Source organism: Bubalus bubalis, chromosome 5, assembly GCF_019923935.1.
Source record: "Bubalus bubalis isolate 160015118507 breed Murrah chromosome 5, NDDB_SH_1, whole genome shotgun sequence".
NCBI lineage: Eukaryota > Metazoa > Chordata > Mammalia > Artiodactyla > Bovidae > Bubalus > Bubalus bubalis.
Window position 1 is genome coordinate 77,251,358 of NC_059161.1, and position 27,964 is coordinate 77,279,321.

General features: G+C 43.1%; 2 protein-coding genes across 12 annotated transcripts in view; one reads left to right on the top strand and one right to left on the bottom strand.

Moving 5' to 3' along the window:
* The window catches only part of SRGAP2 (SLIT-ROBO Rho GTPase activating protein 2), a 254,066-nt gene extending 239,982 nt beyond the window's left edge, over nt 1-14,084 (bottom strand). For 10 of the 11 annotated variants that reach the window (XM_006052794.4, XM_006052792.4, XM_006052793.4 and 7 more), the window contains exons 1-2: nt 13,932-14,084; nt 11,505-12,113 (exon numbers count right to left, since the gene is read on the bottom strand). In XM_006052794.4, coding sequence (XP_006052856.1) covers nt 11,505-11,571 — 67 coding nt within the window. In that variant the 5' untranslated portion in view covers nt 11,572-12,113; nt 13,932-14,084. Of the gene's footprint in view, nt 1-11,504; nt 12,114-13,352; nt 13,892-13,931 lie in introns of those variants that run through there. The other variant, XM_025277752.3, reaches the window with a different exon arrangement.
* A 597-nt stretch (nt 14,085-14,681) lies between these two features.
* On the top strand, nt 14,682-27,411 carry FAM72A (family with sequence similarity 72 member A). Its single transcript, XM_006052795.3, has 4 exons — nt 14,682-15,669; nt 17,894-17,971; nt 21,254-21,378; nt 26,232-27,411. Exons 1-4 carry the CDS (start codon nt 15,518-15,520, stop codon nt 26,324-26,326), a joined length of 450 nt encoding a protein of 149 aa, XP_006052857.1. The 5' UTR covers nt 14,682-15,517; the 3' UTR covers nt 26,327-27,411.
* Nucleotides 27,412-27,964: the final 553 nt, after the last annotated feature.

A 27,964-nucleotide genomic window follows, 5' to 3' on the forward strand; every position in this document is an offset into this window, starting at 1 on the left:
TAGTTTGCCCCAGCCCAGATGTCAGGAATTAAAAACCTCTCACTTCCTTATTTCTTTCATTTTAATTAGAGACAATCACCCTACTTCCTTTTTCTTTTAAATTCAAGCTTTGCACACAACATAAGTGACTTTAATACCAAGAGTTATACAAGTTCCATCTCTGGCCCACCAACCTTGATGAGGAAAACTATTATCAGGAGAGGATTTTCTCAGTTTGTAAGTTTCTGAGCTTACTGGAATCCCTAGGTTTACTATATTTATCCTGATTAAGGCATTTATTGTCCCTAGTAATCCAATCACAAGCCCACCTCTGGGCCCATCAAGTCACTATCAAAGTGTTAGTCACTCAGTAGTGTCTGACTCTCTGTGGCCCCATGGAGTGTAGCCCGCCAGGATCCTCTGTCTGTGGGATTCTTCAGGCAAGAATACTGGAGTGGGTTGCCATTTCCTTCTCCAGGTGATCTTCCCCACCCAGGGATCGAACCCAGGTCTCCTGCATTGCAGATGGATCCTTTGCCATCTTAGCCACCAGGGAAGCCCTTCAAGTCACTACCCCTCTCCTCAATGTCACACCTGGGTGAGCCACCACAGGGGTCCACGCTGGGTGTATGCAGTAGCCACACAGACATGGCAAGCCCTGAGACTGGAGAGAGTGTCATTTAGAGAATGGGTTTTGTACTTACACATGTGCCTGCTTAATAGGGGCAAAATTGAAATCTTCAGTATCTTAAATAAGCAAAAATAATGAACCATGAAAGCTGGGGAGGACCTTAGAAATTTTCTAATTTCATTTTCTTTCTTTTTTTTTTTTTTAATTTCATTTTCTTAGATGAGAAATCAAATAGGTGTATACTAGGCAGAGACTTAGACCACTGCATTTAGGACTCCTTTTTTGCATTAAGATACTAGGAAATGAGAACAATCAACTAAATGTCTACAGCATTTCACAGTTTCAAAGGCATTTCAAATGAATTCTTTCATTGGCGCCACACAACAATGTTTAGGCGGCTTGGTTCCCCACTCCGCCTTTATCACTGACTAGCTACGTGCTCTGGAGTAAGTTGTCTAGCCTCCCCGTGTCTCATCTGTCAACTGGGGATAATAATAGTAGCTACCTCATAGGGCTGCTGGGAGATTCATGAGTTAAGACTGTACCTAAAGCACTTAAAGGGCTTACCCGGGGGCTCAGTGCTGAAGGATCCACCTGCCAGTGGAGGCGACGAGGATTTGATCCCTGGATCGGGAAGATCCCCTGGAAAAGGAAATGGCAACCCACTCCAGTATTCTGGCCCGGAGAATCCCATGGACAGAGGAGCCTGGCGGGCTACAGTCCATGGGGTCGCTAAAGAGTTGGACAGGAGTTAGCAACTAAACCACAACAAAAGCACTTAAAACACAATTGCCAGTCATCTTCAACAACATCATCAATCATCAGCCGGGCTGAGAACTGTTATCCTGATTTTAGAGATGAGGAAACTAGGAAGTTTGAGACCTGAAGTGAGTGACCCCCAAAATCACAGCAGTAAATGGCAAAGCCAATCGAGAACCAAGGCTTTCTAACTCCAAATCCAGCACTGTTTCCCAGGGAACTATGCAGTCCTGTAGTCCAATTTGTCATAAAAAGATACTGCTCCAAAACAGGTATCTCAGTCAAGATGCTTCCCCGAAGAACAGCTTACTCTGACAAGAACTGGTTCAACTATTCTCAACTCCCGGCCCAAATAAACAAATAAACACAAGAAAAACACCAGTGGGGAAAGGAGCACATCTCCAAGGGGGTTTGATATTTGGAGAAACTGTTGTCCACGCTTCAGAAACAGGATGTATTTCTCAAAGCTCTTGGCACATCCCCGGCTCCGAGGCAGCTCACGCTGCTGGCCCCCTTTGTTTTCTGGGCTGTGTCTTCCTGTGGAGCCCGTGGCTGGTGAGGTCACCTTCTCTAGGGAGAGCACTCAGACCCTATCCGTCACACTTGATTCGAAAGGCAGAGTCTGGGCTCAGGCAGCAAAGACATAGTCCCAATTTTCGCAGTGCCTTTCAGGTCACCTGCCTGCTGATTAGTACATTTTTAGAAGAAAGGTCAAAAAAAAAAAAAAAAAAGCTTTGCCTTCTTCCTAACAGATGGCATCCTAAAATACCCACAGAAATGGAGAAGGCGCACATCCCAGCTGCTTCTCCTTCCTCACGAATATATATTTCAAGTTCACAACCCTTCATTCACAATGTATAAATAAAGTCAAGGGTACTTAATACCAAATGGCTCGCAAAACCAGAGGGGAGTGTTTTTCTGTTTGTCCCTTTGGACCTGTCTTCCCCTTTTACCGTTGATCACGCAGCTGCTTCCAATGAGGCAGCAGCTCTCCAAACCCATGCATCAAAGAAGTATCCCAACAGTTCCTCTTCAGGTCAAGTCTGTTTTAACTCCTCGTCAAAACACACCAAAACTTTCTCAAATTTAGACTTGGAATATTGGTTTTGAATGATGAATAAATCCTGGAGAAATGGAGAATGTGTTTTGCTTCAATTACAGAAAATCTTACTTTTGTTTTCAACTCTTTGGAATTTCAGAGTTAATATTTTCCTAGATTTTTAAGGAAAGAGACATGATTAAAGAACTCAAGTATAGCTCTAGGGCCATGATTCTAAAGGGAGAGAGCAGGAAGTAAATAAGGAAAACTCACCCTCACTGGGGAGCCTCCATAGCACAATACAGTTTGTACCTGTCCCTGTCTAATGATATTATTCACAGTGCTTAAGCTACTTTGAATTTCAAATAATATTAACACAGGAGAAGGTTTGTTATTGGAGTAGGGAGAGAAATGCAGAAGCAAGGCATCCTGGCACTGCCACATCCAACCTCAACTCAGAAAAGGGTCACGTTCAATTTATAAGCATTTATTCATTTCCATGACTAGAAACATGGAAACAAATAAAAGACAATTCTGTCCACAAGGTACTCAGCTAGCTGTAAATAATGAGGTGTAAATGAAGGGATTTCAATATAATATGACGAGTGCAATATAAAAAGAAGCGCAAAGAAACTGCTGAGGAGATGCTGAGGGTGGGTTGATCAGCCCTGTGCAGAAACACTAAGGAATCCTGCTTGGAATCCTGCCCAGGGTTACTATGCAGAGAGTAGGGATAAGCAGGGAAGACTTCTTGGAGGTGGTGACATCTGAGCTGGGTTTTAAAGGATAAGTTTTCCAGGTTCAAGGAAAAGGACCCATTCCAAAAGAAGACAGAGCATGGATAAAGCATGAAGCATGAAATAACATAATGCAGTAAGGAAACGAGAGGCAGTTTAGCCTTCTAGTAGTATAAAATGTGAGAAAGGTAAGTGGGCAGTGATGGAGATAAACAGTCTTTCATGCTATGACCTCAACAGAACAATTAGTTTGTTTTCTTAAAAAATCACTTTGGTGGTATTATGCAAGATTTATTGTTAAGATCAAGTTAAGAAACTATTTTTTAAAAAATATTACCTGTAGTAGTCCAGGTCATTCATTTATGCATTCATCATTACAGCCAGTATGTATGTATGTATGTATGTGTGTGTGTGTATATATATATATATATATATATATATATATATATATATAAAAAGAGCCATCATTTAGGCTACAACCCTATTCCATCTGAAGAAGGGACTCTCCTCCCCCCACATAATAAGAGTTACTTATTTAGCACTTAATATTTGCCATACACGGAGCTAGGAATTTTACACACATTCAGAATAAACCAGCAAGGTAGGTCTTATTATCTTCATGTCACAGAAGAGGAGGCTTGAAAGAGAAGTTAAGTGAACAAGGATGTAGGGGAAGGCGGTGATGCTGACATGATTCCTGTTAAGGGCTACTTTCAAAGCCTATGCTCTTTGCATTGTACTCCCAAACCTCAAAACATTCCCACCAGAAGCCTAGGAGAGGAGAGAAGACTGAAAGACAAATACTGAAAACCTTAGGCAGTATAAACTATAGTCTTATGTGAGTGAGTGAATTAGAGAGAGGGGTCATTTCTCATCAGTGTGACCAAAGAAGGTATTCCAGAAAAGCCGGGCTTTGTTAGAAGGGTGAGGTTTCAGTAGGTGGAGATGTGGGGCTGGGCAGGGATACAGAAGTATTCTGAGAACAGCACTCAGCACTTGACTTGGGAGGACTTCACTGGTGGTCCAGTGGCTAAGACTCCGTACTTCCAAAGCAGGGGGCCAGGGGCCAGCCCTGGTCAGGAGACAAGATCCAGCATGCTGCAGTAAAGACTGAAGATCCCATGACTGCAAGCAAGACCCAGTGCAGTCACATAGATAAATTAAATAAATAAATATTTTTTAAAAAAGAAGAAAAGCTTGACTCCGGTGATGGCCAAGGCTCTAATTCCTGTTCCATCATTCACCAGCTACAAACCCTGGGTGAGTCACTAAATCTTCTACCTCATTTTCTGCATCAGCAAAAGAGGATAATAACAATATATTCCTCCTACAGTTGGTGTGCATTCCAGTATTGTTGCCTAAGAAATCCCATGGACAAGAAGAGCCTGGAGGCTACAATCACGGGGTTGCAAGAGCCGGACGTGACGTAGTGACTAAACCACTACCCACCACACTTGGTGTAAGAATTAAGTACATCAAACCCCAAACAAACAGCAAAATATTAGTTAATAATATATGCATCTGAAGAATGGCAAATAGTCCAGACAGGCCTCTAATTCATTTTAAATAAAATGGAAAAGTATGGTTGAAATGATAGGTTGCAGCCGTATTGAGGACCAAGTAATGTTCACCTTGGAAAGTTAGTCTCTATTCAACGGACAATAGGGCATCAGTCATTAGGGGAAAGAAGCCATATTCAGACAATTCTGAGCAGGTCTCCCCAGGGGGCTCCCGGGCCCTCCCCTTGGCATCTGGCTTATCTGTGACCCCTCAGAAGAGGCCTGGGCCCCGGGAACTAGTTAAGCAAGGACTATAGGAAAAGAGATACTGTCACGCTTCAACCTGTAACATATCCAAGATTTTTTTTCTTTCTTTCCTTATCCTGTGTCCTCCCTCCCAAACACACAGTAATGGCTACAACATAATGATTAACTCCACTTCCCTGTGAGACTGTTTTTATTTACTAAGGTTAAATAAAATTTCCAGGCACCAATCTAGGTGGCTCGGATCATCATTCATTCATTACCTTTTAAAACTTGGTAATATTCAGCTTTTACTTATTGATTTTTAGCCTAATGTCCTTTCTATAATATGGTATTACACTATTCATTTATTAACACAATATGATGAAGACATTTTCTGGTGGTTTCATTCATTTATCTTGATTGTAATAGTTTCATAGGGAAATAACATGTCAAAGTTTATCAAATGTATACCTTAAACATGTGTGGTTTATAATATGTCAATTAAACCTCAGTAAAGTTGTTAAAAATATAATTAAAATTTAGTCACTTATGTAGTTATTAAAAGGTATAAAATTTTTATTAATATACAATGCTTATATTATGAACATAAATATATATTCATAATATGGAACTATGAATATGTATTTTTTAATGTTAACTCTAAAAATTTAATTGAGACAAGTGATTAGTATGTAGAAATGTATATGCAGCCTGTAAAACTTCAGTGTAGATAAGATTTTTCAAAAATAAGAATATATGTTCATAGCAGCATTATTTGCAATAACCAAAAGGTAGAAGCAATCCAAGTGCCCATGGATGGATGATTGGATTTAAAAATGTATATTATACATATAATTTTAAAATGTGGATTATGTATATAAAAAGGAAGGAAATTCTGACACAAGGATGAACATGTGTCTACAACATGGATGAACCTTTAATACATTATGCTAAATGAAATAAGCCAGTCATAAAAGGATACATCCTATATATTCCACTTACACAGGTACCTAGAGTCACCAAATAGAGATGCGGAGGGGGACGGTTATTGTTTAATAGGTCCAGAGTTTCAACCTGCATTGAAGAGTTTTGTGGCTAGATGGCGGTGATGGCTACACAACAATGTGAACGTAATTAATTAATTAATTAATTAATGCCACTGAACTGTATACCTAAGAATCATTAAGATGGTAAATTTCATGATATGTGTATTTCACCACAATTAGACAGAGAGAAGAGAGTTCCTATACATTATTGTAAATTCAGTAAAGGTGTTATTTTGTAATTTTCAGAAACATTTTAAGTGCTCTCATTATTTATTTTTAAATCAAATAACTTTGAGGTAACTTTCCCAGATCCCCCCAAAGGCCAGTTCTGTAGCTCACACCAGTTAAAACGATTCACTTGAATTTTATTGCTAGTAGAAATCAAAATATCAACTTCTTTTTCCACACAACATGACATTATATTTTCCTAACAAAGACCTCGAAGGTCTAGGGTCTAAGGTAATCATGAGTCTCGTGAAGAAACCCTCTCTTCTGGAAGGAGTCCTCGCCAGGTGCCACTGGCAGCCCGCGTTGTCCAGTGAACAGTGGGCGTTTATGAGTCAGGGGCTGGGCACCTGTTGATTTTAAAAGGGTGTGGAACCTACATCGCAGGGTCAAGTCAGACTCTGTACATTTCATAACAGAGCAATGATTAGGGCTTGTCCAGGCTTTCAACCTATGTGGTACATAACTACCAGATGGGGTTCTCCAAAGGAAACTTCTGTTCCCATTCCTCAAGCGAGTGCCTGAAACTGGAAAAGTTAAGGACTCCTCACAAACCCCATTTCTAATCATTGCTGCTCTGCACAGCACACAGCAGGCCCAGCTCCCTGCCTACCACCTTCCTCCAGGGCCTTTTAACTTGGAGATACAGAGTACAGGACTAGACTTTCTGCAAGAGCTTCATTTTCTTCCAGGAGCTCACCTTACCACAGAGTCCTATCTTCCCTGAGCAGGGGAAGAGGTGCCTTCCATCATCTCTCAGGAAGATGAGGGCATCTGCTTGGGGATTCCAACGAGATGTTTTACTGCAGCTTTTCACAAACTGATTATATTTAAAGCTCCCTTGAGAGATGGGGGCTGGGAAGAAATAAGCTTCTGAAAAGACCTTTGTTGGCAGGAGTGAAGAACCGCTCACACCTCCCCAGAGAAAAAGCTTGTTTAAATACCAGCAATCCACATTCTCAAGTGTGTGTGCACACACAATATGTCTAGAGTTTTAAATTTCATCTGCTCTGAAAGGGTCCTGATAGGGTTAAACTGTTCCAGGCAAAGGCCTGAGGCTTTTCTATCAAAATGCTCCAGATGGAAATTACAAAATTTCACTTCTCAGCTCTGTGGTGCACACACACTGTCCTTCTAAGACATTAAAAAAAAAAAGACAAGACCCCTAATGTTCTCAAGAAAGAGAATTTGACGGCTCAGCACACAGTGCCACTCTGTTTCAGATGATTCCTCCTGGAATATCTGCATTAACTGTCGATCTCAAGCTTCCTGGGGAATGTAAAAAACTCAAGGTATGGAGAGGGTATAGGAAAGGAGCCTTGAACAAGGTCAGGACGATAGCTGGGAGGGTCTGTCATGAGGCGAGCTCGTCCAAACACCAGCCAGATTATCACCTCTCGTGAAGGTTATGCCCTGCACCTTACCACCTTTCGCTGCTCCAATCCCCAAAACTGACAGACCAGGGGCCGAAAGGCCTCGGGTTATAATCATGAATCTGTCAAGAATTTCCAGAGATTAATGTATACGAAGCGCTTTGTAAATTGAGCCATGTACAAGTACTAAGAATATTACTGCTTTCGAGTTAGAGATTGAAAGGCATGAACTTTCAAAGGAATCTGAACACCCACAAAGCAGAAACAATGATGGTTTTTAAGAAGGCAGCTCCAAGGCAGGCTGACTAAGGAGGCACGCCCCTCATAAAACCACATTGGGGTAGGGTTGGGGCCGCAGTCTCAGAAGTCCTTCAGGGCACATGCAAGCAGGTGGTTTAAAGGGAGCCAAAACCACAGACAGGCAGGGTTCCCCAAAGTCCATTAAGGGTCCTCTTGATTTAAACCATTCTGACTGAAAAGCAAGACTCAGGAGTCTGGCCAGAGATACACAGAACAACAGTGACCAACAGTTAGACGGTCTACCTGCTCACTGTTCAGAACGAGGAACAGTGCTCTTTAGGAGATCGGACCAAGATATTTTTCATTACTACTGGAGGAGCTTAAACTAGAACCCAGGTTGTATTCCTGGACTCCTTTCTTACCATTACAACTGGCACTTTGGGAGTGAAAAGGCAATGTGGACTGAATGTTCATCCCAATTAAGCAGACCGTACTGTTTCTGGTGGCTCAGGTGGTAAAGAATTTGCCTGTAACGCAGGAGACCCAGGTTCAATTCCTGGGTCGGGAAGATCCCCTGGAGAAGAGAATGGCAACCCACTCCAGCATTCTTGCCCGGGAAATCTCACGGACAGAGGAGCCTGGCGGGTTACAGTCCGTGGGGTCCCAAAGAGTTGGCTATGACCAAGCAACTGACACTTTCACTTGACTATTACTGAGCATTTACAACTGCCAGATACTGTGTTAAATGATTCTGATACACTATCTCACTGAATTCTCACAACCACCTAGGAAACATGTATTATGCTGCCTGTTTTTCAAGTCAGTATCCTGAGGCTTGGACGAGTCAGGTAACGTGCCCAAGGAGCGAGGCAAGCGAGCGGCAGCATTGAGATTTAAACCTGGATCCCTTTGACTCAAAAACTTGCGCTCTTAACCATCAGACCAAAAAACTAATTTTCTTTTTTATCCTGGCATCTGTAAGAGAAGTGAGACTGGCAGCACTATGAGTCCCACACAGCCCATAAAAAGCTGAAACATCATAAATCTGACCAAGGGCTTCCAGTTAGCAGGGGAGCAGAGCCAACCCAAAACCCAGGTCCTTTGTCTCCAAGTTCTACGGAGAACACAGATCTCCAAGATCTTCCACAGGGAACACAGACTCTAGTTGGAAAGCTTCAAGAGGGAGAGGACTTCGTCTTGTTCACAGCTACGTTACCAGTGCCCAGAACCCATTCAAGACACTCAATAACCAGCTGATGAATAAAGAAGTGGAGTCCCGCTGCTGTGGTTTGCCTAGGTGACCTTGGAAGGACTTCTTTATCCTCTCTGGACCTTGGTTTCTTCATGCAGTGAATAGAGAATGAAGTAAGATTCACCTCCAGGTTTTAAGTGAAGATTAAGTGAGACAATTCTTATAAAGCACTTGGGACAGCTTGGAACATGATGACCACACATAATATAATCTATTATTATCACTATTTCTACTATTATCCATTAACACATTTTGGCTTTTTAATTGACCCTACTCTGATATGATCAATGATACATTGACCCTACTCTGGTCAAATGACGTTTCATAGTAAATATGAATAGAATAGAACAGATAACTGGGAGTCGATAACCTGCTTCTAGTTTCAGATCTACTACCACCTAGCTGTGTGACCTTGGACAGGCCTCTTAATTTCTCTCCACTTGCCTCAGCTATAAATGAGGGACTAAACCATTCATATCAGTCTCATAAGCATTCATCAGGCACATTCTCTGAGTAAGACATCATGCTCAGCCACCTATAAAATTCTATGATGCTGAATAGTGTCAATGAAAAAATATCAGTGCAAAGCAAAGCAGTCCCCTGCCTGTGGCAAGGCTGAAGAGAATCCCCAAATAGTCAACTGCATTACATCATCTCAGAGAGCAATGTTTGTAAATATACAAAGTGTTTAATTTTGAGAAACTTGTGAGAAATCCTTCACCAATAGAGAATCAGCAGATACAATTCAACACCTATCGGTCCTGAACCTTCCAAAAAATAAACGTGTGAAATCACTTTGCACCTGAGTCAAATGGCATGCTTCTGGAGAGAAATCTGGGAAAGTCAAAGTTATTAACACTCCTCCCTATGGCAACAGTTAAGAATAGAAGGTATTAAAAAAAAAAAAAGAATGACATATCTGGTTAAAACTGGGATCCCAACAGCAAACTGCAGTACATCTGGACAGGACACTGAGGCCAGTAGCCTATTGTTTACAGAAATAGGCCGGGATTATGAACAGTGACAAGAGGCCAAGACCTCAATTATACCTCACAGCCACACCTCTCCCAGTCCCAGCTCAACTGAAGCTATCCATCAGTCAGCTCCCCCAGTTCTTTGCAGCCCAGTGGATAGAAGGTCCTTCAGGGTACCTCCAGCATGGACCAAGCTGATGACATTAAAAAATCCCACAGGCACAACGTGGACCTCAAACTACCGTCCAACCTTCCAAGAGATAAAGCAGCTGCCCATTTCAAACTCTTGCCCTACTCACACCCCCAGCAATACTAAGAGGGGAGGCATGGCCCTTCCCAAGTCCTCTAGGATAGGAAAAGGTCTCCTTGCATTGGCGCAGGGAAAGAAGGAGGGGCCCCTCCCTCTGCACTCTGAAACAAAGGAAAACCCAGAGCTCCAACCATGTGGTGTAACATTCAAGGCCACCCACCTCTCCCACTCCCCAGCTGAGGTCTCAATGGGCTAGAGCCACATGGCTCTTTCTAGTGACTGGCCAGGAAGGGACAGTGCCTTATACAACCATACGCTGTGGCTCTTTAACCGGCAGGAACCCCTTCTACGGGTATTGCTGGTTAAAAAGGGCGATCTGGGAAGGGGTTTTGATTCATGCACCGAGTCAGGCAGTGGAAAAGACGTGCCGACAGGTCCCTTGCTTTCTCTGGGCCCACATTTCGCTTTACCCCTCATAATTTTGCAGAGGTATGAGGGCCTTTAAACGCGTGTGTTCTGGAGCAGAAGACAACAGCACAGAAGGGTTAAACAATTATGTCTTCCCATTCTCCAGAATCAGCACCACCCAGCTGATCCCAACTCCATTCAGGTTTAGGTGAAGGTGGAACGGGGCGTGAGTGACCTTATTCTTTCTGTTCTTGGATCTCAGACAGAATGCAGGCAACCAGAGACCAGGCAGGTACAAGGTGCACCCAAGGTGGCTACAGACTTTCTGTGCCTGATGGCATAGCAAATACCATGTTTGGATATAGTGCATCAGAAAAAAAAAACCCAGTCTCTCCCAGGGCTCTCCAAATGGTACACCTTCTCAAGGTTGCCTTTCTCTGCCTGGACGCCTCTTCAACCTCTGAAATAAATTCCTAAACACCTGTCAGATTTCAGCTGTCCTTCAAGGAAACCTGACCCAGACACCCAGAGGCAAATTGCCGCCTTTTCTCTCCAAGAACCTCCTGCCCCTCCCCCCATCCTATTTAGCCTAGGGAAAAAGACTACCAAAATAATGACCAGCCCTACAGACAACTGTAAAGTCCACTCCGAAAATGCCTTTGCAGAGCCTATGGCCCCTGCCACGGACAATCCCTCGGAGGCACAGACCCACCTACGAAACCACTTCTAGGGTCAGCCTGCCCCCACCTGCTCCACCCAAAGAAATGAAAACCCTGCAAATCAGGGAAATGTATGTCTCCATGGTCTACAGAGAAGATGCATTATGCTATTTTTCAAAGCCCTTACCTTTGACCTGAGTATCGTACTCTGCTATGATCTCCTTATCCTTTTTGAATTTGGCTGGAGACGTCATGTTTTCCTTCTTTCTTCCAAATTCGAATTGTGAATTGATAGATCCACGGGAAAAATCCAACCGCCGAAATCAAAACCTCCACGACCGTTTCTCCAGAGGACAGAAGGGGCCCCCCGCGCTGGTCTCCAGCGCTCCGGGGAGCGCGGGCTGCGGGCTGGGCAGGCGGCTACGGCGGGCACATGCAGGCGGTGGGCGCTGGGGCCGGGCGCGGCGGCAGCTGGTTCCTGTGCTAGAGCCCGAGCCGCAGCCTCAGCATTAGCCGGGAGAACTGCAGCGCCCGGAGGCTGGCCTGGGGTCTGACATCAACGACACAGGCGGGGAGTGGAAGTCCTTCCGCACAACATGGTGTGAGGGTGCGGGGGTGTGGACTAGCCCAGCTGGGTCCCCGGGAGAGAGTGGGTGCGTATCGGGGTGCCGGGGGAGGGCTGGGCGTGTTTCGCGGGGTTTTGTTGCACAGGCTCGAAGATGCTGCAAATCAAATCCCAAACGGGAGTCGCAGCAGCGCAGACTGGATCGGAAGTCGTTTGCTCCGGTTCACTTGCCTGTAAATGCAGGGAAAAAGGGGAGGGGGCTATCAGCCCCAGTGCAGATCCTAATCGCTGCGGGGGTGGGGTAAGGGACGCCGCTCCCAGCCTGGCCTGGGCCCATTCATCTCAGCCAAACGCCGCCCGGCCCGCAGAGCCCTGCGAAACGAGGTGGGGAGGAAGGAAGCTCCCTCCGGATTTTGTTTTAAGGCTGAAAGAAAACACTTTGGAGCAACGGCCTTCGCGGGCCTGGGGTGGGGACTGCGGCGGGAACGCGGGGTTCGGGCGGGGACTGCGACACCTCGGTGGCCTCCCGAGCCTTGCCAGCCTTGGGCAGCGGCAGCCGGAGAGAACCCTCCCAGCCCTGCCTCCGACGCGGCCCCCGATCCCGGGCGGGGGCAACTGCCTGGACTTCAAAGGGGATCAAAGCCGGGAAGGGACAAGTCACCCGGGCACAACTTTTCTTCCCCTCCGCCCCTCCTGCCAGTTGTTTTGTTTTGGTTACTAGCTTCTCTTGGCAGCAAAATGTTGGGTTGGGGGGGGAGGGGGGAGTGTCGGGGGTGGGGGGAGTGATCTGCAGGGGAAAAAAAAGGCTGCTTGGTGTGGGACACATCCAGGAAAACAATGTGGTCGGCAGAAGCAGGAAACGGGTTAGAGGCGAGGGTCGGAGTCGGGAAAACCGGGAAGGCAGGGCGGGGGCGGGGGGTGCGGAAAGCAGCCACCGCCTCTCCCAAGTCAGGGACCACAGCGACTCTAAATGCCACCCCTAATTGATCACCCAAGCTTAGAGATCCCAGACACCGCACCCAATCCCAGGCTGGGGGGTGGGGGCGGGGGGAGGTCTTTGAGGTTCGCGGCCCCGACTCCTGGCACCAGGAGGTCCCCAAGGAGATTCCGCTCGGACCCAGGCCCAGGAGGCGGGAGAGACGAGGACGCGAGTGCAGAGTGGCGCGTCTCGCTCCGGGACGCGCCGCGGCGGCGACCCTCCCTCTTTGGCCTCCCCTTTCCCCTTCCGCGCCGGGAGTCTCCCACTTCCCGCGCCTGGAGAAAGGGCCGCAGTGAGGGAGGAGCAGGGAGCCGGAGCGGCGGCGTGGTGCTTCAGACGGGCAGGAAGCAGGGGGAGGAGGGGGTGTGAGAGGTGGGGTCCGAAGACTGCACGCGAACGGGGGATGAGTGGAGTTTCTGCACATGCTTGATAGGCGGGGAGCGGGCAGAGGAAGAGCTACCTTGGGGGTGAGAGGGGAGTTAAGAGACTACCGTGGGCCGCAGTGGTACGGGCGGCGCTACGATGTTAGCAACTCTGGGGACGCAGAGGCAGGTCCGAGAAGGCGAGTGCGTGAAGAGGGGCCCGTTCCGGGCGGGCCGGGGGGCTGAGGCCGGAGAAGAGCCCCGGAAACAGCGCGGAACACCCGTCTTTCTGGGTCCAGGGCTGTGACTGGGCTGTCCGCCAGGGCTTGGAGACAGAGGTAGAGGGCAGTCGTTGGTCACGGATGATGCCAACGACGCCTGCCCAAAGGTGCACCGAGGCTGCCCGTGTGCAGGGGTTTTGGAGGAGGGGCCTGGGAGCTCGCGCCTCGGCGCGAGAGCCAAGGCAGCGTCCCGGGCAGGACGGTGAAGGGCGGAGACGAAGCCCTAAAGAAGCACTGTGGGCTGCACCGGGAGACGGGGAGTGGGTCCGGAGGGAGGGGGCCTGAGGGGTTCCGAGAGGCAGCGCGAGGGCGATGCCGAGAGCCGCATCCGCGCCCTCTCCTTCCCGCCTCTGCCGCCCGGTCTGTCCACTCCGGGCTCCAGTCCCGCGGCGGGCGAGAAGAAAAGGGAGAGGGACGGAGCCTTTACCTGGCTCTGACGCGACGGGTCCTGCGCCCCCGGCTCCGCTTCCCACTAGGAGCTCTCCTCCCCTCTCGTCCCCGCCACCCGCTTCTACGCAGATCGGTCCCCTTAGTCCCCCGAGGAGCCTCTGCCAACTCCACAGGACCCCGCCGGGAAGCAGGGCCCACCCTCCTGCCAATCAGCGCCCGCTTTCTATCGACCGATGGGGCCCACAGCCAATAGGAACAGCCGATCCCGAGAGGCCAAGAATGAGGAGGAGGAGCTGGCCAAACCCTGGAGGTGTGACTAGCACCGTCGAGGCGTGGTCACAGAGTTAAACTCCTCCCCGGGCGGCCGAGCCCCACAGTAGAATGGAAGGGCGGGATTAAGAGAGAACCAACAGCCAAACACACACTTCTGAGGGGAGGCGCGGCCGATTGGACCGGGGGAAGAGAGGCGGGGCGTTGCGGAGAATTCTAGCCAATGCAGAGTAGAGCGCGGCGGGGCCTATGGAACGTCTGCCAATGAGAAGGGCGGTGGGCGTGCCTTGTTCTCTCACTCTGGCTAGCCGAATCCTCGCGAGCGGACCAATGAGATCAGAGGCGGAGCCAAGCTCTGCCAATCAGCAAGCCGAGTTTTATCTAGGCACCGTTACTGGGGCGGGGCGTCGGCGTTCCTGGCCACTGAGATCGCGGCCCCCGAGCCTTCCAATGCGGGACGTGGGCGAACTCTAGTTCTCCCAATCGGTGCACGGCGCCGGCCGATTCAAACTGACAGCGGGTTGGAAAGCCCGAGAGCGGAAGAGCGAGCAAAAAGCGACGTGTGCGGTGGCAGAGACCCCCCAACGCCGACCGAACCCGCAAAGAGACCTCTGCCCCGCCCTGCCGACAGCCCCCCGCACTCTGGAGCGGCCGCTCGGGAAAGACGAGGGATCGGCGGGAGCCGCGAGGGAAAGCTGAGGGGAGGGAGACGCAGGAGGAACGACGCGAGACCCCGCACGCTGAAGCCTGGGGGCTGTGCCAGGAAAGAAGTGAAGCCGGGGTCTCGCGAACTGGCAGAGAGGAGGAGGGTGGCGGGAGGGTTAAGGGATACCCACACTCGCCTGTGGGAAAAACTGAGGAGGTTTCTGAATCCTGAGGAGAGGAGAAAGATTTCCACAGAGGAGACGTGGGTAGGGAACCTTAGCCCCGTATCCGAGAGAGGAATCGGAGCGCTCCGAGCGAGGGGGCTTGAGTAGGAACCTGTAGATAAAAGCCTGTCGGCGAGAAGCTAAGGGAATTGCAAAAGGAACTAAAGAACAGACGATCCTTCAAATAGGACAGGAAAACTGTAGAGAAGTTCCCCGAGGCACCTTGCAGTTTGCCTGCTCCCCACTTCAAACTCCTCTCCCTTCCCCCCGAAAGTTAAAGAGAAAGGCAAAATTGTTGCTTCTCTGTTCCTACTCAATAAATATTACTTTTACCCTCGAAGGGGAAAACAGAAAAGAACTCATATCCTTCTCAATTTTCGGGCTTAGAAAAGCTCGAGGCCTCACAATTTGCTTTTTAGCCTGGGAGAATCAAACTAGGGAGGGTATTGCTCCAAAATCCCACACCTCATCCTTCCGAGACGCCATGTCTACCAGCAGCTGTAGTTTCAAGGACCGGCGCGTGTCCATCCTGTGTTGCAAATTCTGTAAACAAGTGCTCAGCTCTAGGGGAATGAAGGCTGTTTTGCTGGCTGACACTGAAATAGACCTTTTCTCTACAGACATCCCTCCTACCAAGTAAGTCATGCTAGTGGCGGGCAACGGTAGCCTTTAACTAAATGGGAAAAGTGTATGGCTTGAACCTCTCGGAGTCAACAAGGAGGTTATCATTTTGGTGTTCCAGCCACTCCCAACAGTCTGATGATCCCCCTTGGAGTTTAACTAAGGGGGCAGACTGTCTGGACAAAGTCTGTGGTTTAACCAGAGTGGTCAGTCCTGATGTAATGTTTCTAGTTCAATTATAGTCATGTGATCCCTTAAGTTGAATCCCTGGCCCTACCCAACCAACCTCTCACTGGATCAAGTCCATGACTTGAGAGGCTAGGTAATTTAAGCAAGATTCTCTGTACTGCTGGAGAAGAAAGATCATTTAAGTTTTTTGTTTTTATTCATAAACTTTTACTCCAAAAAACATTTCCTAGTTTTCTACCTTTTTTGGGGGGACAATGGGCATGCTGAATCAGATCCGTTGTCCACCTAATTCAATACTCTTTCCTTGTAATCTCCCTCACTCTGAATGAGCAAGTAATACAGATCTTTATGGGATGAAATAGAGACAGCCCTAAAATAATCTGTGTCTCCCATAAGGCCTACTTTAGATATTATGCATTTGTTTGCATACTTATATCCTTTTAAATTCTGTTTTCAGTCACTACCCACTTTTGGGTGTAGAATCTTTAAGAATTTGCGTCCTGTTTAGAAAAATAGCCACTTTATTTGATTTAAATATACTTTTTTCTAACTCAAAAAGGTACTTTCTATAGTCAACATGTATGTGCCTATACATGGTTTTCAAGATTTTACTCCTTATTGAAACTTTGTCACAAAAGCAAAAGAGAAATTATCCAAAATATACATGGACAGCTCTTCTTTAGACACAGAGCCAGATGAAGCACACCGATAAACAGAATACTTTAAAATGAATTTCATGATGATGATAGAAACTTTTTAAAAATTAAATATACTCAAAGCTGTGAACGTTCCTCCCTTGAAATCTTATCTGCATTGGTTTGAGTGTAGTCATGCATAATGGCAAAGCTAAAGGCCCTCATTTAGTATAGAGATAAATGGATTATTATAACTACCTCTGTCTGTGTGTGTATGTGTTGCAAAAAGAAAAAGCACTAGACAATAAATCTGGACCCTACATTGCAAAATTTCAGTGATTTTTTGCTTTTTCTTTTCAGTAACACATACAGAAACAACAGTTTTAAATATTAATCCATTTGTCTTTGCACTAGCTATGGTAAGTATAGAATAGTTATAAGGAGGGCTCACATATGTGAACTGTTAATATGACCAAGTCATTTCTCCTTACTACTCTTCCATGTAAGGCTTACAATGGTGTTGGATTAACGTACTAAGATGTGTGTGAACCAATGAATGCATAAGATTTTTTGAATGGAAGGTTGGTCATATTTATAGTGAGCTCACAAATATTTATTTACCCTTGCAACATATACTATAGTTCTCTTACAATTTCTCTTAGTGTCCCTTTCAGCTCCCGTCTATAAAATTCATGCCAAATCACAATCAAAAGTACATATTGTGGCAAGGGTGTGGAAAAATCGGAACCCTAGCGCACTGTTGGTCGGAATGTGAAGTGATGCCACTACTAGGGAAAATAACATGGCGATTCCTCAAAAACTTGAAAGTAGATTTACCATATGATCCAACGATCCCACTTCTGAGTATATATCCAAAAGAATTTAGTGCAAGATCTAGAAGAAATATCTGCACACTCAAGTTCTTATTGTTCGCAATAATCAAGAGGTTGAAGCAGCCCAAATGTACAGCAATGAATGAATAAACAAAATGTGGTATATGCATATAATGAAATATTATCCATCCTTTAAAAGGAAGGATATCCTGCCTCTTACATGTTACATGGATGGACCTTGAAGATGTTATGCTAAGAAAAATAAGTCAATCACAAAAAGACAAATACTGTATTATTCCACTTATCTGCGGTATCTAAAGTAGTCATATTCATAGAAACAGAAAGTAGAATGGTGGTGGCCAGGTTCTGGGGGAAGAGGGAAATGAAGAATTGTTATTTAATTGGTATAGACTTTCAGTTTTGCAAGATGAAAAAACTTGTAGATTTGTTGCACAAAAAAATGTGAATACACTTAACACGAACTATCCACTTAAAAATGGTTAAAATAGCAAATTTTACTTTATGTTTTTCACAACATTCTTTTAAAAGTACATTTGACTATCTCTAAACTTTTCCATCTAGTGCAGTGGACTTCATTGGAAGATGCTATTTCACTGAAATCTGCAAATGTAAACTGAAGGACATCGCATGTTTAAAATGGTAACGTGTGGCAATACTCCAAATAGCCCTGGGTTTGGGAGATGAATGTTGACACTGAAGTACAGAGAAAGGTTCAGTGGGCTGCATCAAGCAGTGGTTATCACCCATGCAGTGAACAGTTGAAAAACCATTTGTTACTTAGAACTGTCTTTTAAAAGAGTCTTAATTCACTTTATATTTGTATATGACTTTACAATTTTTCAAAGTGCATTAACAAATACCTGCTTTAACTTTCAGAAAATGGCAGTGTAGTTTGGGGGGTGGGGGAAACACTTAGATTTACAGTAATAAAAGTCAGGTTTGAGCCTTGGCCCTATCCTTATTACCTTGAGTAAATGTCTTAAACCTCTGAACCTCTGTTTCCTTATTTAATTTTTATCTCAAGAAGATATCTTGAGATAAAAATTAAAATATTTTTTGTATTTACCTATAGAGTTGTTGTGAATATCAAGTGAATTATGAATGTTAAAAGGCTTGGTAAACTATAAATTACAACTCAGATGAAAGCTATTACTGTAATTTTTTGAGAGGCAAACAGACTTGAGTATTATTAATCCTATGGGATTCAATCCTAGGGAAAAAACAGTTGAGATTTTCTCATTTAAATAGGATTTGGATTATAAATTTTGATCATTTGAATTAGCAAACTCTTTGTGTGGTCATGACTAATTTCTTTCATTCATTCATTTAAACTGTCTATTGAGGTCCTACCACGTGCTCATCATTGTTCTAGAGGCTGAAATCCAGCAATAAAGAAGACAAAATCAAAGACCTTTGAACATTTTATTCTGGTAGGAAGGCCATCAATCAATCTTTCAATAAGATATTTAAATAAATAAGATCTTGAATAGGGTGGGAAGTACTCCAAAGGAAATAATAATAATAAATGATAGAGAAGAATAAAGGTTGTGAGAGTAGGTAAGAGTTATTTTAGATAACATGGTCAGGGAAATTAACATTGGAATTGAATCCTAAAAACTGAGCAAAGATGGAGCCAAAGGAAGAATGTTCTAGGCAGAGGGAACAGCCAAGGCAAGAAGAACATATCAACTAATAGAAAGACAATGGCCAGTGTGGTTGAGACATTGTGAACATTAGGTGAGAGAGTTTGGGTAGATTAGAGATGTACTCAGAATCCAGATAGTCCAGAGCAACACCATCAAGTAGAGGTGTGCAAGCCACATATGTAATTTTAAAATTTCAAGTCACTTCTTTTTATTTTTTATAAAAACAAATGAAATCTATTTTTAAAACATTTTATTGTTTTTAATTTATGTTCGGCTGCACTGGGCCTTCACTGCTGCACACGGGCTTTCTTTAGCTACAGCGAGAGGGGCTACTCTCTAGATGTGGTGTGCAGGCTTCTCATTGTGGTGGCGTCTCTTGCTGTGGAGCACGGGCTCTGAGGCGCACTGACTTCAGTAGTGTTAGCGCTCAGGCTCAGCATCTGGGGCCCGTGAGCTCTAGAACGCAGGCTAGGAGCTGCGGCTTGTGAGCTCTAGAGCATGGCCTAGTACTTGCAGCACACAGCTTAGCTGCCCCACAGCATGTGGAATCTTCTAGACCAGGGATCAAACCCATGTCCCCTGCATTAGCAGGTGGATTCTTAACCACTAGACTACCAAGGAAGTCCTGAAATTAATTTTATTGGATATTTTACTTAACCTAAATATCCATTATCCAAGTATTATCATTTCAATATGTAACTAACATGAAAAATTATTAATGAAATATTTTTACAGTCTTATTTTTTATTCTTAGTCTTTGAAATCAAGTTTATTTTTTATACTTCCAGCACATTTCAATTCAGGCTAGCCAATTCAAGTGCTCAGTAGTCACATTTTGGATAGCACAGATCTACACTCTGGTTTGGAGAAGGGATAGGCTACCCACTCCAGTATTCTTGGGCTTCCCTTGTGGCTCAGCTGGTAAAGAATCCGCCTGCAATGAAGGAGACCTGGGTTCGATCCCTGGATTGGGAAGATCCCCTGGGGGAGGGAAAGGTTACCCACTCCAGTATTCTGGCCTGGAGAATTCCATGGACTATATAGTCCATGGGGTCCCAAAGAGTCGGCACAACTGAGCGATTTTCACTTTCACTTTCAAACTTTGGTAGGAAAGGTCTTTGGGTTTTCATTTTTGGCCAATGGAAAGCCATTGAAGGAGTTTTAATAAGGGAGCAAAATGATCTGAGGTGTACCTACAAGAATGTTAGCTCCATGAACACAAGGACTTTATTCCTAGCACCTAGAACAGTGCCTAACACATAGTAGATGTTCTGTAAATATTAGCGGTATGAGTGGATGAATGAATGAATATGGGTGGTAATTAAAGCTGTAGAATTTATTCTTGTAATATAGCCTTACAAATAACTGTCAGTCTAATGCAAGAACAACTTTTGCTTTCATTCGTTTGCCTTTCAAGAAGATTATGATTAGAATATGTTTTAGGTGGACTGGTACCTTTTACAGTAGTTTTTATAGGGCGTCACAAAAATGACTGACTCACATTTCATAGGGTGGGAACAAGCTGTAATAGGAATTTTTACAACTCAAGGTATAAGCAGTTCATGTTGTCATTTAAAAAACAAAACAGTGCTAGCTAAAATGTTCCCTGTATATTCAGTCTATTTAAAGTGATCAGATAGGGAAGAAAAACCTATGGAAGAGTGAGGTATTTCTAATAAGAAGGATAACCCTGGAGACAGTAAAAACTTTTGTGACTTTCTCTAGGAGCTGTGGATATGCTTTATTTCTGAATTCCTTCAAAAACACTGAGACTAAAATTAGAGCAGCCAGCTTGTGTTCAGTTTTCATGGGCTCATGCTGTCTTCCTACTCCTCCATCTGTTGAAACAGTTTTTAGGTGCTGGCATGGAGCTGAAACATATAAGAACCCAATTTACCATAGTCCTGGGCAGAGCAAAAACCTTTTATCCACACATCAAGGTTTATTTAATGTATTTTGTCTGTACAGCCCATCAATTTTGGACTAATCACAAGCTTAGGGCAACTAGAAACTAACTTCTGAAGGGACAATGCATAAAACAATACTAACAAAGAAATTGAGAATGTTACTATTATTTCATTAAAGACTCTTTTCCCACTTGACAGTAGAACTCTTAACTATTATCAGAGTAACTCCCATCCCAAAGATCCCAGAAAACGAGGTTGTTAGGAGGAAATGAGATCTTTATATGGTCTGTCTATTTACATTAGCACATTAAAAGGTTTGCATGGTCAGATATTACCTTGTATATAATAATATTTACTTTCCTTTTTAGTGGGAACATTGTAGGTTATCACGTGATTGTTCCATGTTGTTCCTGCCTTCTTTCCTGCAACAACGGACACTTCTGGATGTTTCACAGCCAGGCAGTTTATGGTATTAACAGACTAGACTCTACTGGTAAGAAACAATTTAATTCCTGTAACATTTGTCTATCAATATTTGAGTGAACCTCTCCATAGATCATTTCAGGATCCCATCTGAGACTTTCTCACCTGGGTTGTATCCACTAGAGTAGAACTTCGAAAATTTTATCCCAAACATTTACTTATAGAAACAAATACTAGCCAGAACTCATTGCATTTCTGTTTTAAAGATCATATTTCAGTTCAGTTCAGTTCAGTTGCTCAGTCGTGTCTGACTCTTTGCGACCCCTTGAACTGCAGCATGCCAGGCCTCCCTGTCCATCACCAACTCCCAGAGTGTACCCAAACCCATGTCCATTGAGTTGGTGATGCCATCCATCCATCTCATCCTCTGTCATCCCCTTCTCCTCCTGCTCTCAATCTTTCCGAGCATCAGGGTCTTTCCCAATGAGTCAGCTCTTCGCATCAGGTGGCTGAAGTATTGGAGTTTCAGTTTCAACATCAATCCTTCCAATGAACACCCAGGACTGATCTCCTTTAGGATGGACTGATTGGATCTCCTTGCAGTCCAAGGAACTCTCAAGAGTCTTCTCCAACACCACAGTTCAAAAGCATCAATTCTTCTGCACTCAGCTTTCTTTATAGTCCAACTCTCACATCCATACATGACCACAGGAAAAACCATAGCCTTGACTGGACAGACCTCTGTTGGCAAAGTAATGTCTCTGCTTTTGAATATGCTATCTAGGTTGGTCATAACTTTCCTTCCAAGGAGCAAGCGTCTTTTAATTTCATGGCTGCAGTCACCATCTGCAGTGATTTTGGAGCCCAGAAAAATAAAGTCAGCCACTGTTTTCACTGTTTCACCATCTATTTGCCATGAAGTGATGGGACCAGATGCCGTGATCTTAGTTTTCTGGATGTTGAGCTTAAAGCCAACTTTTTCACTCTCCTCTTTCACTTTCATCAAGAGACTCTTTAGTTCTTCTTCACTTTCTGCCATAAGGGTGGTGTCATCTGCATATCTGAGGTTATTGATATTTCTCCTGGCAATTTTGATCCCAGCTTGTGCTTCCTCCAGCCCAGTGTTTCTCATGATGTGCTCTGCATATAAGTTAAATAAGTAGAGTGACAATATACAGCCTTGATGTACTCCTTTTCCTATTTGGAACCAGTCTGTTGTTCCATGTCCAGTTCTAACCATTGCTTCCTGACCTGCATACAAATTTCTCAAGAGGCAGGTCAGGTGGTCTGGTATTCCCATCTCTTTCAGAATTTTCCACAGTTTATTGTGATCCACACAGTCGAAGGCTTTGGCATAGTCAATAAAGCAGAAATAGATGTTTTTCTGGAACTCTCTTGCTTTTTCGATGATCCAGCAGATGTTGGCAATTTGATCTCTGGTTCCTTTGCCTTTTCTAAAACCACCCTGAACATCTGGAAGTTCACATATTGCTAAAGCCTGGTTTGGAGAATTTTGAGCATTACTTTACTAGCGTGTGAGATGAGTGCAATTGTACGGTAGTTTGAGCATTCTTTGGCATTGCCTTTCTTTGCATTTCTGTTTTCAACATCATATTTAAGAACCTCAAACTTGGCTGGATTTCTTCGTCTTTTAAAATTAATATTTTAATTGCTCTAAATTGCTGCTTTGATATATAATATGGCTCCAGAAAATTTTGGAATAATTTAGATTTGTCAGCCAATTGTATGTATGGGTGTGTGTGTTTAAGTAAAGGAAAGAGGCTAGGGTCACTGGGAGCTGGGGGGAAGGATAACTAGGTGAACTGTGTTTGGTGATGTTGCTTCAGGATAAAAATAGACATTTTGACATCTATATTAATAAATTATGATGAAAGTTTAGTCAAGGAAAATATTTAATACCAATATGTTGAACTGATTAGTAGAAAAATATACAACAAATTCTTAAAGCATATCTACATAATACATTTTATATTGTCTGCAACCTGTCAGTTTTGCTATAGGACACATGTTCTCAGTGTCTAATACCTGCTTAATACACCAAGGTGACTTTTAGTGAGACTTTTTTTAGTGGGAACTAAAGTTTATAGAACTTTAGTTTACATAAAAAGTTCAAGTAATGTGACAATCTAATTTGGCACTAACATTCTCAGGTTTTTAAATGTATGTTTTAGTTTTCTTCAGAACTTAAAATATATTTTTTTTTTCTTTTTTTAAGTATGACTTGCCTTCACAGACTACGAGATCTTGAGTTGTTAGCTGGGTTGTTAGGGTCTTGAAACCTTTCAATTATGCTTGGGTTTTGATAGACCCTTTTTTAAAAAAAAAAATCACCTGACTTTCATTTGTGACTCTCAACCCATCATTTGGAGGCCTTAATTTAAGGCTCTAGAATGTTAAGAAGGCCATTTTTGAGCGAAGACTTCTCTGAACTCCCCTAAGTGAGATATAGGCTCCTAATTTAGGCCTCCAGTTTTACGTTTGTGTTGCTCATGGAACATATTAAAGGAAGTTTCTACTTTGATACTGTTTTTCCTGCTTCATAGAATTCAAAACATGGGGTGGAGGTTTTTCAGTTTTGATTTACTTTTTAATATTGGTCAATTTTTCAAAGAGAAAAGCCCAGCATTTTTCCATTTGCATTGAATCTAATCCATGAGAAACAGATGTATCACAGGATTTCCTTCCTCCTTCTTAACAGAGAAAGGAAGGTGCTGCTTCTGTGAGATCCAGTCTCTCAGTTTATTTTTTTCTCCTTTGAACTAATTGTGCCGAGCCATTCATGTCTCTGAGTATTGACTCCAAGAATATCAAACTTCTCCTCTGTAACCCTAATATTATGATTTGAAGGAAGATTTTTCTAGATGCTTCATATAAAACAATTGCTCATGGCATTGCAACTATCCTTGAATCACCTGAATCAGCAACATCACAGGAATCTGTACACAAGCTTTATAAGATTCTAGACTGTTTAGACTGAAAGGGCCCCAGGAAGTCTATGTTCTAGGTTAGCCTTCACATGTAGACCTGATTTCCTGAGACTCTCTTGAGGGGGCTTGGGAGACCTCAGTTCAGATTCCCTGGAATTGGCAAATGCCCTCAAACATAGGTTGTGTTCAGCTCTCCATTTACCTTTATGCATTCTAATTGTCCCTTAGATTTCAGCCTAGAGATTCCTTACTATCCTGTCATCTGTTCAAAAGCAAAACATCATTCATTCTTGGGGGAAAAGAAGTGCTTTTATTGTAAATGATTCAAACATACAAAAATTATATAAAATAATATGATAGACATCATTATGCATCAAGTAGATGCTAATTTCTTGCCTGGTTAAGTTCCAGTATCTCAACCAAGAGAGACAGTTAATTGTTTTCACTGTTTAACAATGTAGCTGTGCACATCTTTGTGCGTGTCTCCTTGGGCACCTGTGCAAAATGGACGGTTAGAGAAAAGGATGAATGATGGGCTAAATTTAAGATTGTATTTTTTTTTTAATTCATACAACAGAATGTCCAACAGAAATAAAAAGAAATGAGCTAAATAAGCTAAATCTACACATATGGACATAGGCAGATCTCAAAAACATAATATTGAAAGAAAAAAGCAAATTAGAAGAGATACATATAATACTATAATGTAAAAATTTAGATACACAAAATAATAATGTATATTGCCTATGGTTATATACATTTGTAGTTAAAGTAGTAAACACATCCATTATACTGTTAGTGGTGGAAACTGGATTGAAACCAAATCTCCAAACCCTGGCTCATTCCATTCCACCGTGTGGCCACTATCTCACGTCAGTGTCAAAGTGTTACTCACTAAGTCGTGTCTGACTCTGTCACCTCATGAACTGTATAGCCCACTAGGACTCTGTCCATGGGATTTCCTAGGCAAGAATACTGGAGTGGGTTGCCATTCCCTTCTCCAGGGTATTTTCCCACCCCAGGGATCAAACCTGGGTCTCCTGCTTTGCAGGCGTATTCTTTACCACCTGAGCCACCAGGGAAGCCCACTGTGTAGTGCGGATATCCAGAGTTGCTGAGTCCTCCCTGGGTCCATACTGGCAACTGGACAGTTGAGATTTGCTTTCTTATTGGCTCTCCAAGATGTCAGTTAATCATAGTATTTTTTTTCAACTTAGTGCTTTCAAGTTCTAATACAATGTGTGTGTGTGTGTGTGTGTGTTAGTCGCTTGATCGTATCTGACTCTTTGCGACCCCATGAACTGTAGCTCACCAGGCTCCTCTGGCCTTGCAATTCTCCAGGTAAGAATACTGAAGTGGGTAGCCATTCCCTTCTCCAGGGGATCTTCCCAACCTAGGGTTTGAACCCAAGTCTCAAGCATTACAGGTGGATTCTTTACCACCTAAGCCACCAGGGCAGCCTAGTTCATATTATAACTGGCTCCAAAACCCTACTTTTTTTAACCAGAAGAAAGGCACCAGCAGCTCCATCCTTGTTGAGGAGATGGGGAAACTTATTCAAGTCTTTCCATGCATCCTCCAAAGAGACATTTAATCTAAAAAGATCTTATGAGATTTCCATTCTTAAAAATCATTAAAATAGATTTGAAAATTATCAGTGTAGAGTGATTATGACATAATGTAGCTGGAGGCAAGGTTTGAGTAAATCAACTCCTGAGATCGTTTTGAGTTCCAAGATTCTAGAATTGAAGCCCTTAATTAAAAGGGTTTAAAGAATGGTTATGTTCTAGATGTTACATAGTTTTAATATCTAGGTATCAATCATGTTATTTGCAGTTCATTTTTTATTAGCTTTTCTCTTAACTGCTAACACTATGATTTCATATAAGAATGTTAACATAAAAGGTTTTATATATCTTGTTCTGAGTTGTGACAGTAGTCAGCACAAAATAATTTTGTGACCTTTTGTTTTCAGGTGTAAATTTCCTACTTTGGGGCAACTTGCCAGAGGTAGAAGAGAATACAGATGAAGACGTGTTAGATATCTCAGCGGAGGAGTGTATTAGATGACTACAATTATGATATATTCAATATGTAATATTATAACTTTTTCTTTTGTAAAAAATATATTAATGGACCAATTTAAAAATTGTTAGTAAGGATTTGTCAATGATTTCTTTTTTCAGAAGACAAAAATGGAGCATTTGTTGATTTATTTATTTGTTGTCTCAAATTAATTACCTGAGTTTATTGAACCAATGTAGTTCTTTTCTTCTACATTTGCTTCTACTTCTACCCTTTGTCTCTCCACCCCTCTTCCCAGTATAGATGTATTCTTAAATTCAAGTAGAAGAATCTTTTACATGTTGTTCCGCTATCTTCCAATCTGGGCGAGTTTTTCTTACAGTTAGATGTCAGATGCCATTAATTTTACATTCCTGAATAAGGGACATTAAATACCCACACGTTTACCACCATGCTTATATCCATGCATAGTCCATGCATATAAGCATGTATATATATTTGAAGCACAGCTGGGAAGTAAAGCTTAGCAGAGAATTTTTAAAAATAAAAATTTGGTTTCCATGGGTACTGGTTATCACGTGTTATATTGGCGATAACTATGTTAATATGGAGCAAGACTGTGAATCAGCAGATAAAACTCTAAAATGTATGGAGAAATCCTCTCGATTCCTCAGCATGATGCTGGATAAATGAATTTGTCAGATGATTTTCAATATGTACTGTTCACTAATATTATTTATTTACATTCTTATAAAGTCATGTGGATATTGTATTGTGAAAGCCTTTTAACCTCCATCTTTAAGTTATCCCATTCTCTAGAGCTTTCTCTGTAAATAGAAAATTTTAGATTAGTTGTCTCAGTCCCAACACTTAATTAGAAAACAAAATTAAAGAAGTGGTTTGCTGAAGCCATTGTACATTATAAAGGTTTTTTAAATTTTGTTTTGTTTAACTGTATTCAGAGGCACACAGGAATAGGAAAATGGGATAGTGCTGGTATCTTGTTTTATGAACTGCTAAAATCAGTCTGTCACCTTAACTTATATTTCAACCAAAGGCATTTTGTCAGTAGTAATACCGAAACAGACCAAGTTATGATTTTGTAAATAAAGTTTTGTTCTAAAAACGTCCAGCCTTGTTTTAATTTTTCAATTTTATCCATGTTTCTTAAATAAAAATATAGAGAAAAATATTTTTATTGTAGCCTAAAAACATAAAGTATATAATATGAGGTAACATTTATTGCATGCTGACGATGTAAGTGCTTTACACATTTAATTCACTTACCATTATTATTTCTTTTCTACTGATAAGACATGTGAGACATAGAGAAGTTAAGAAGCTTGTCTAAGGTCACATAACCAGCCAGAGGTGTGGCCAGATTCAAACGCAGACAGAAGACTGACTCCAGAGCTCCTGTTCTTAATCTTCATGCTGTTCCCTCTGAGCCCCTTCAGACGTGAATCAGCTATGATTTGATTTAGCTGGGACACATGCTGGGTAACATCTACCTTGTTCCGTGCCCTAGGTGAGGGCCTAGTGACTGATCAAGGCTGAAAAAACTCACTGAGTCTTAGGGTAAAACTGACCTGTGGGCATTGCATAATCATTTGCTATATAAAGAGAAAAGATGCTTCAAGAAATGCTGTTACTAGCACTGGAAAACTTTTCCAAAATTCTTCC

Coding starts and splice junctions, on each gene's coding strand:
- FAM72A (XM_006052795.3), top strand. CDS start 15,518: ATGTCTACCAGCAGCTGTAGTTTCAAGGACCGGCGCGTGTCCATCCTG. Junction 17,972..21,253: donor GACATCGCATGTTTAAAATG/GTAACGTGTGGC, acceptor TTTCCTTTTTAG/TGGGAACATTGTAGGTTATC. Junction 21,379..26,231: donor TAACAGACTAGACTCTACTG/GTAAGAAACAAT, acceptor TTTTGTTTTCAG/GTGTAAATTTCCTACTTTGG.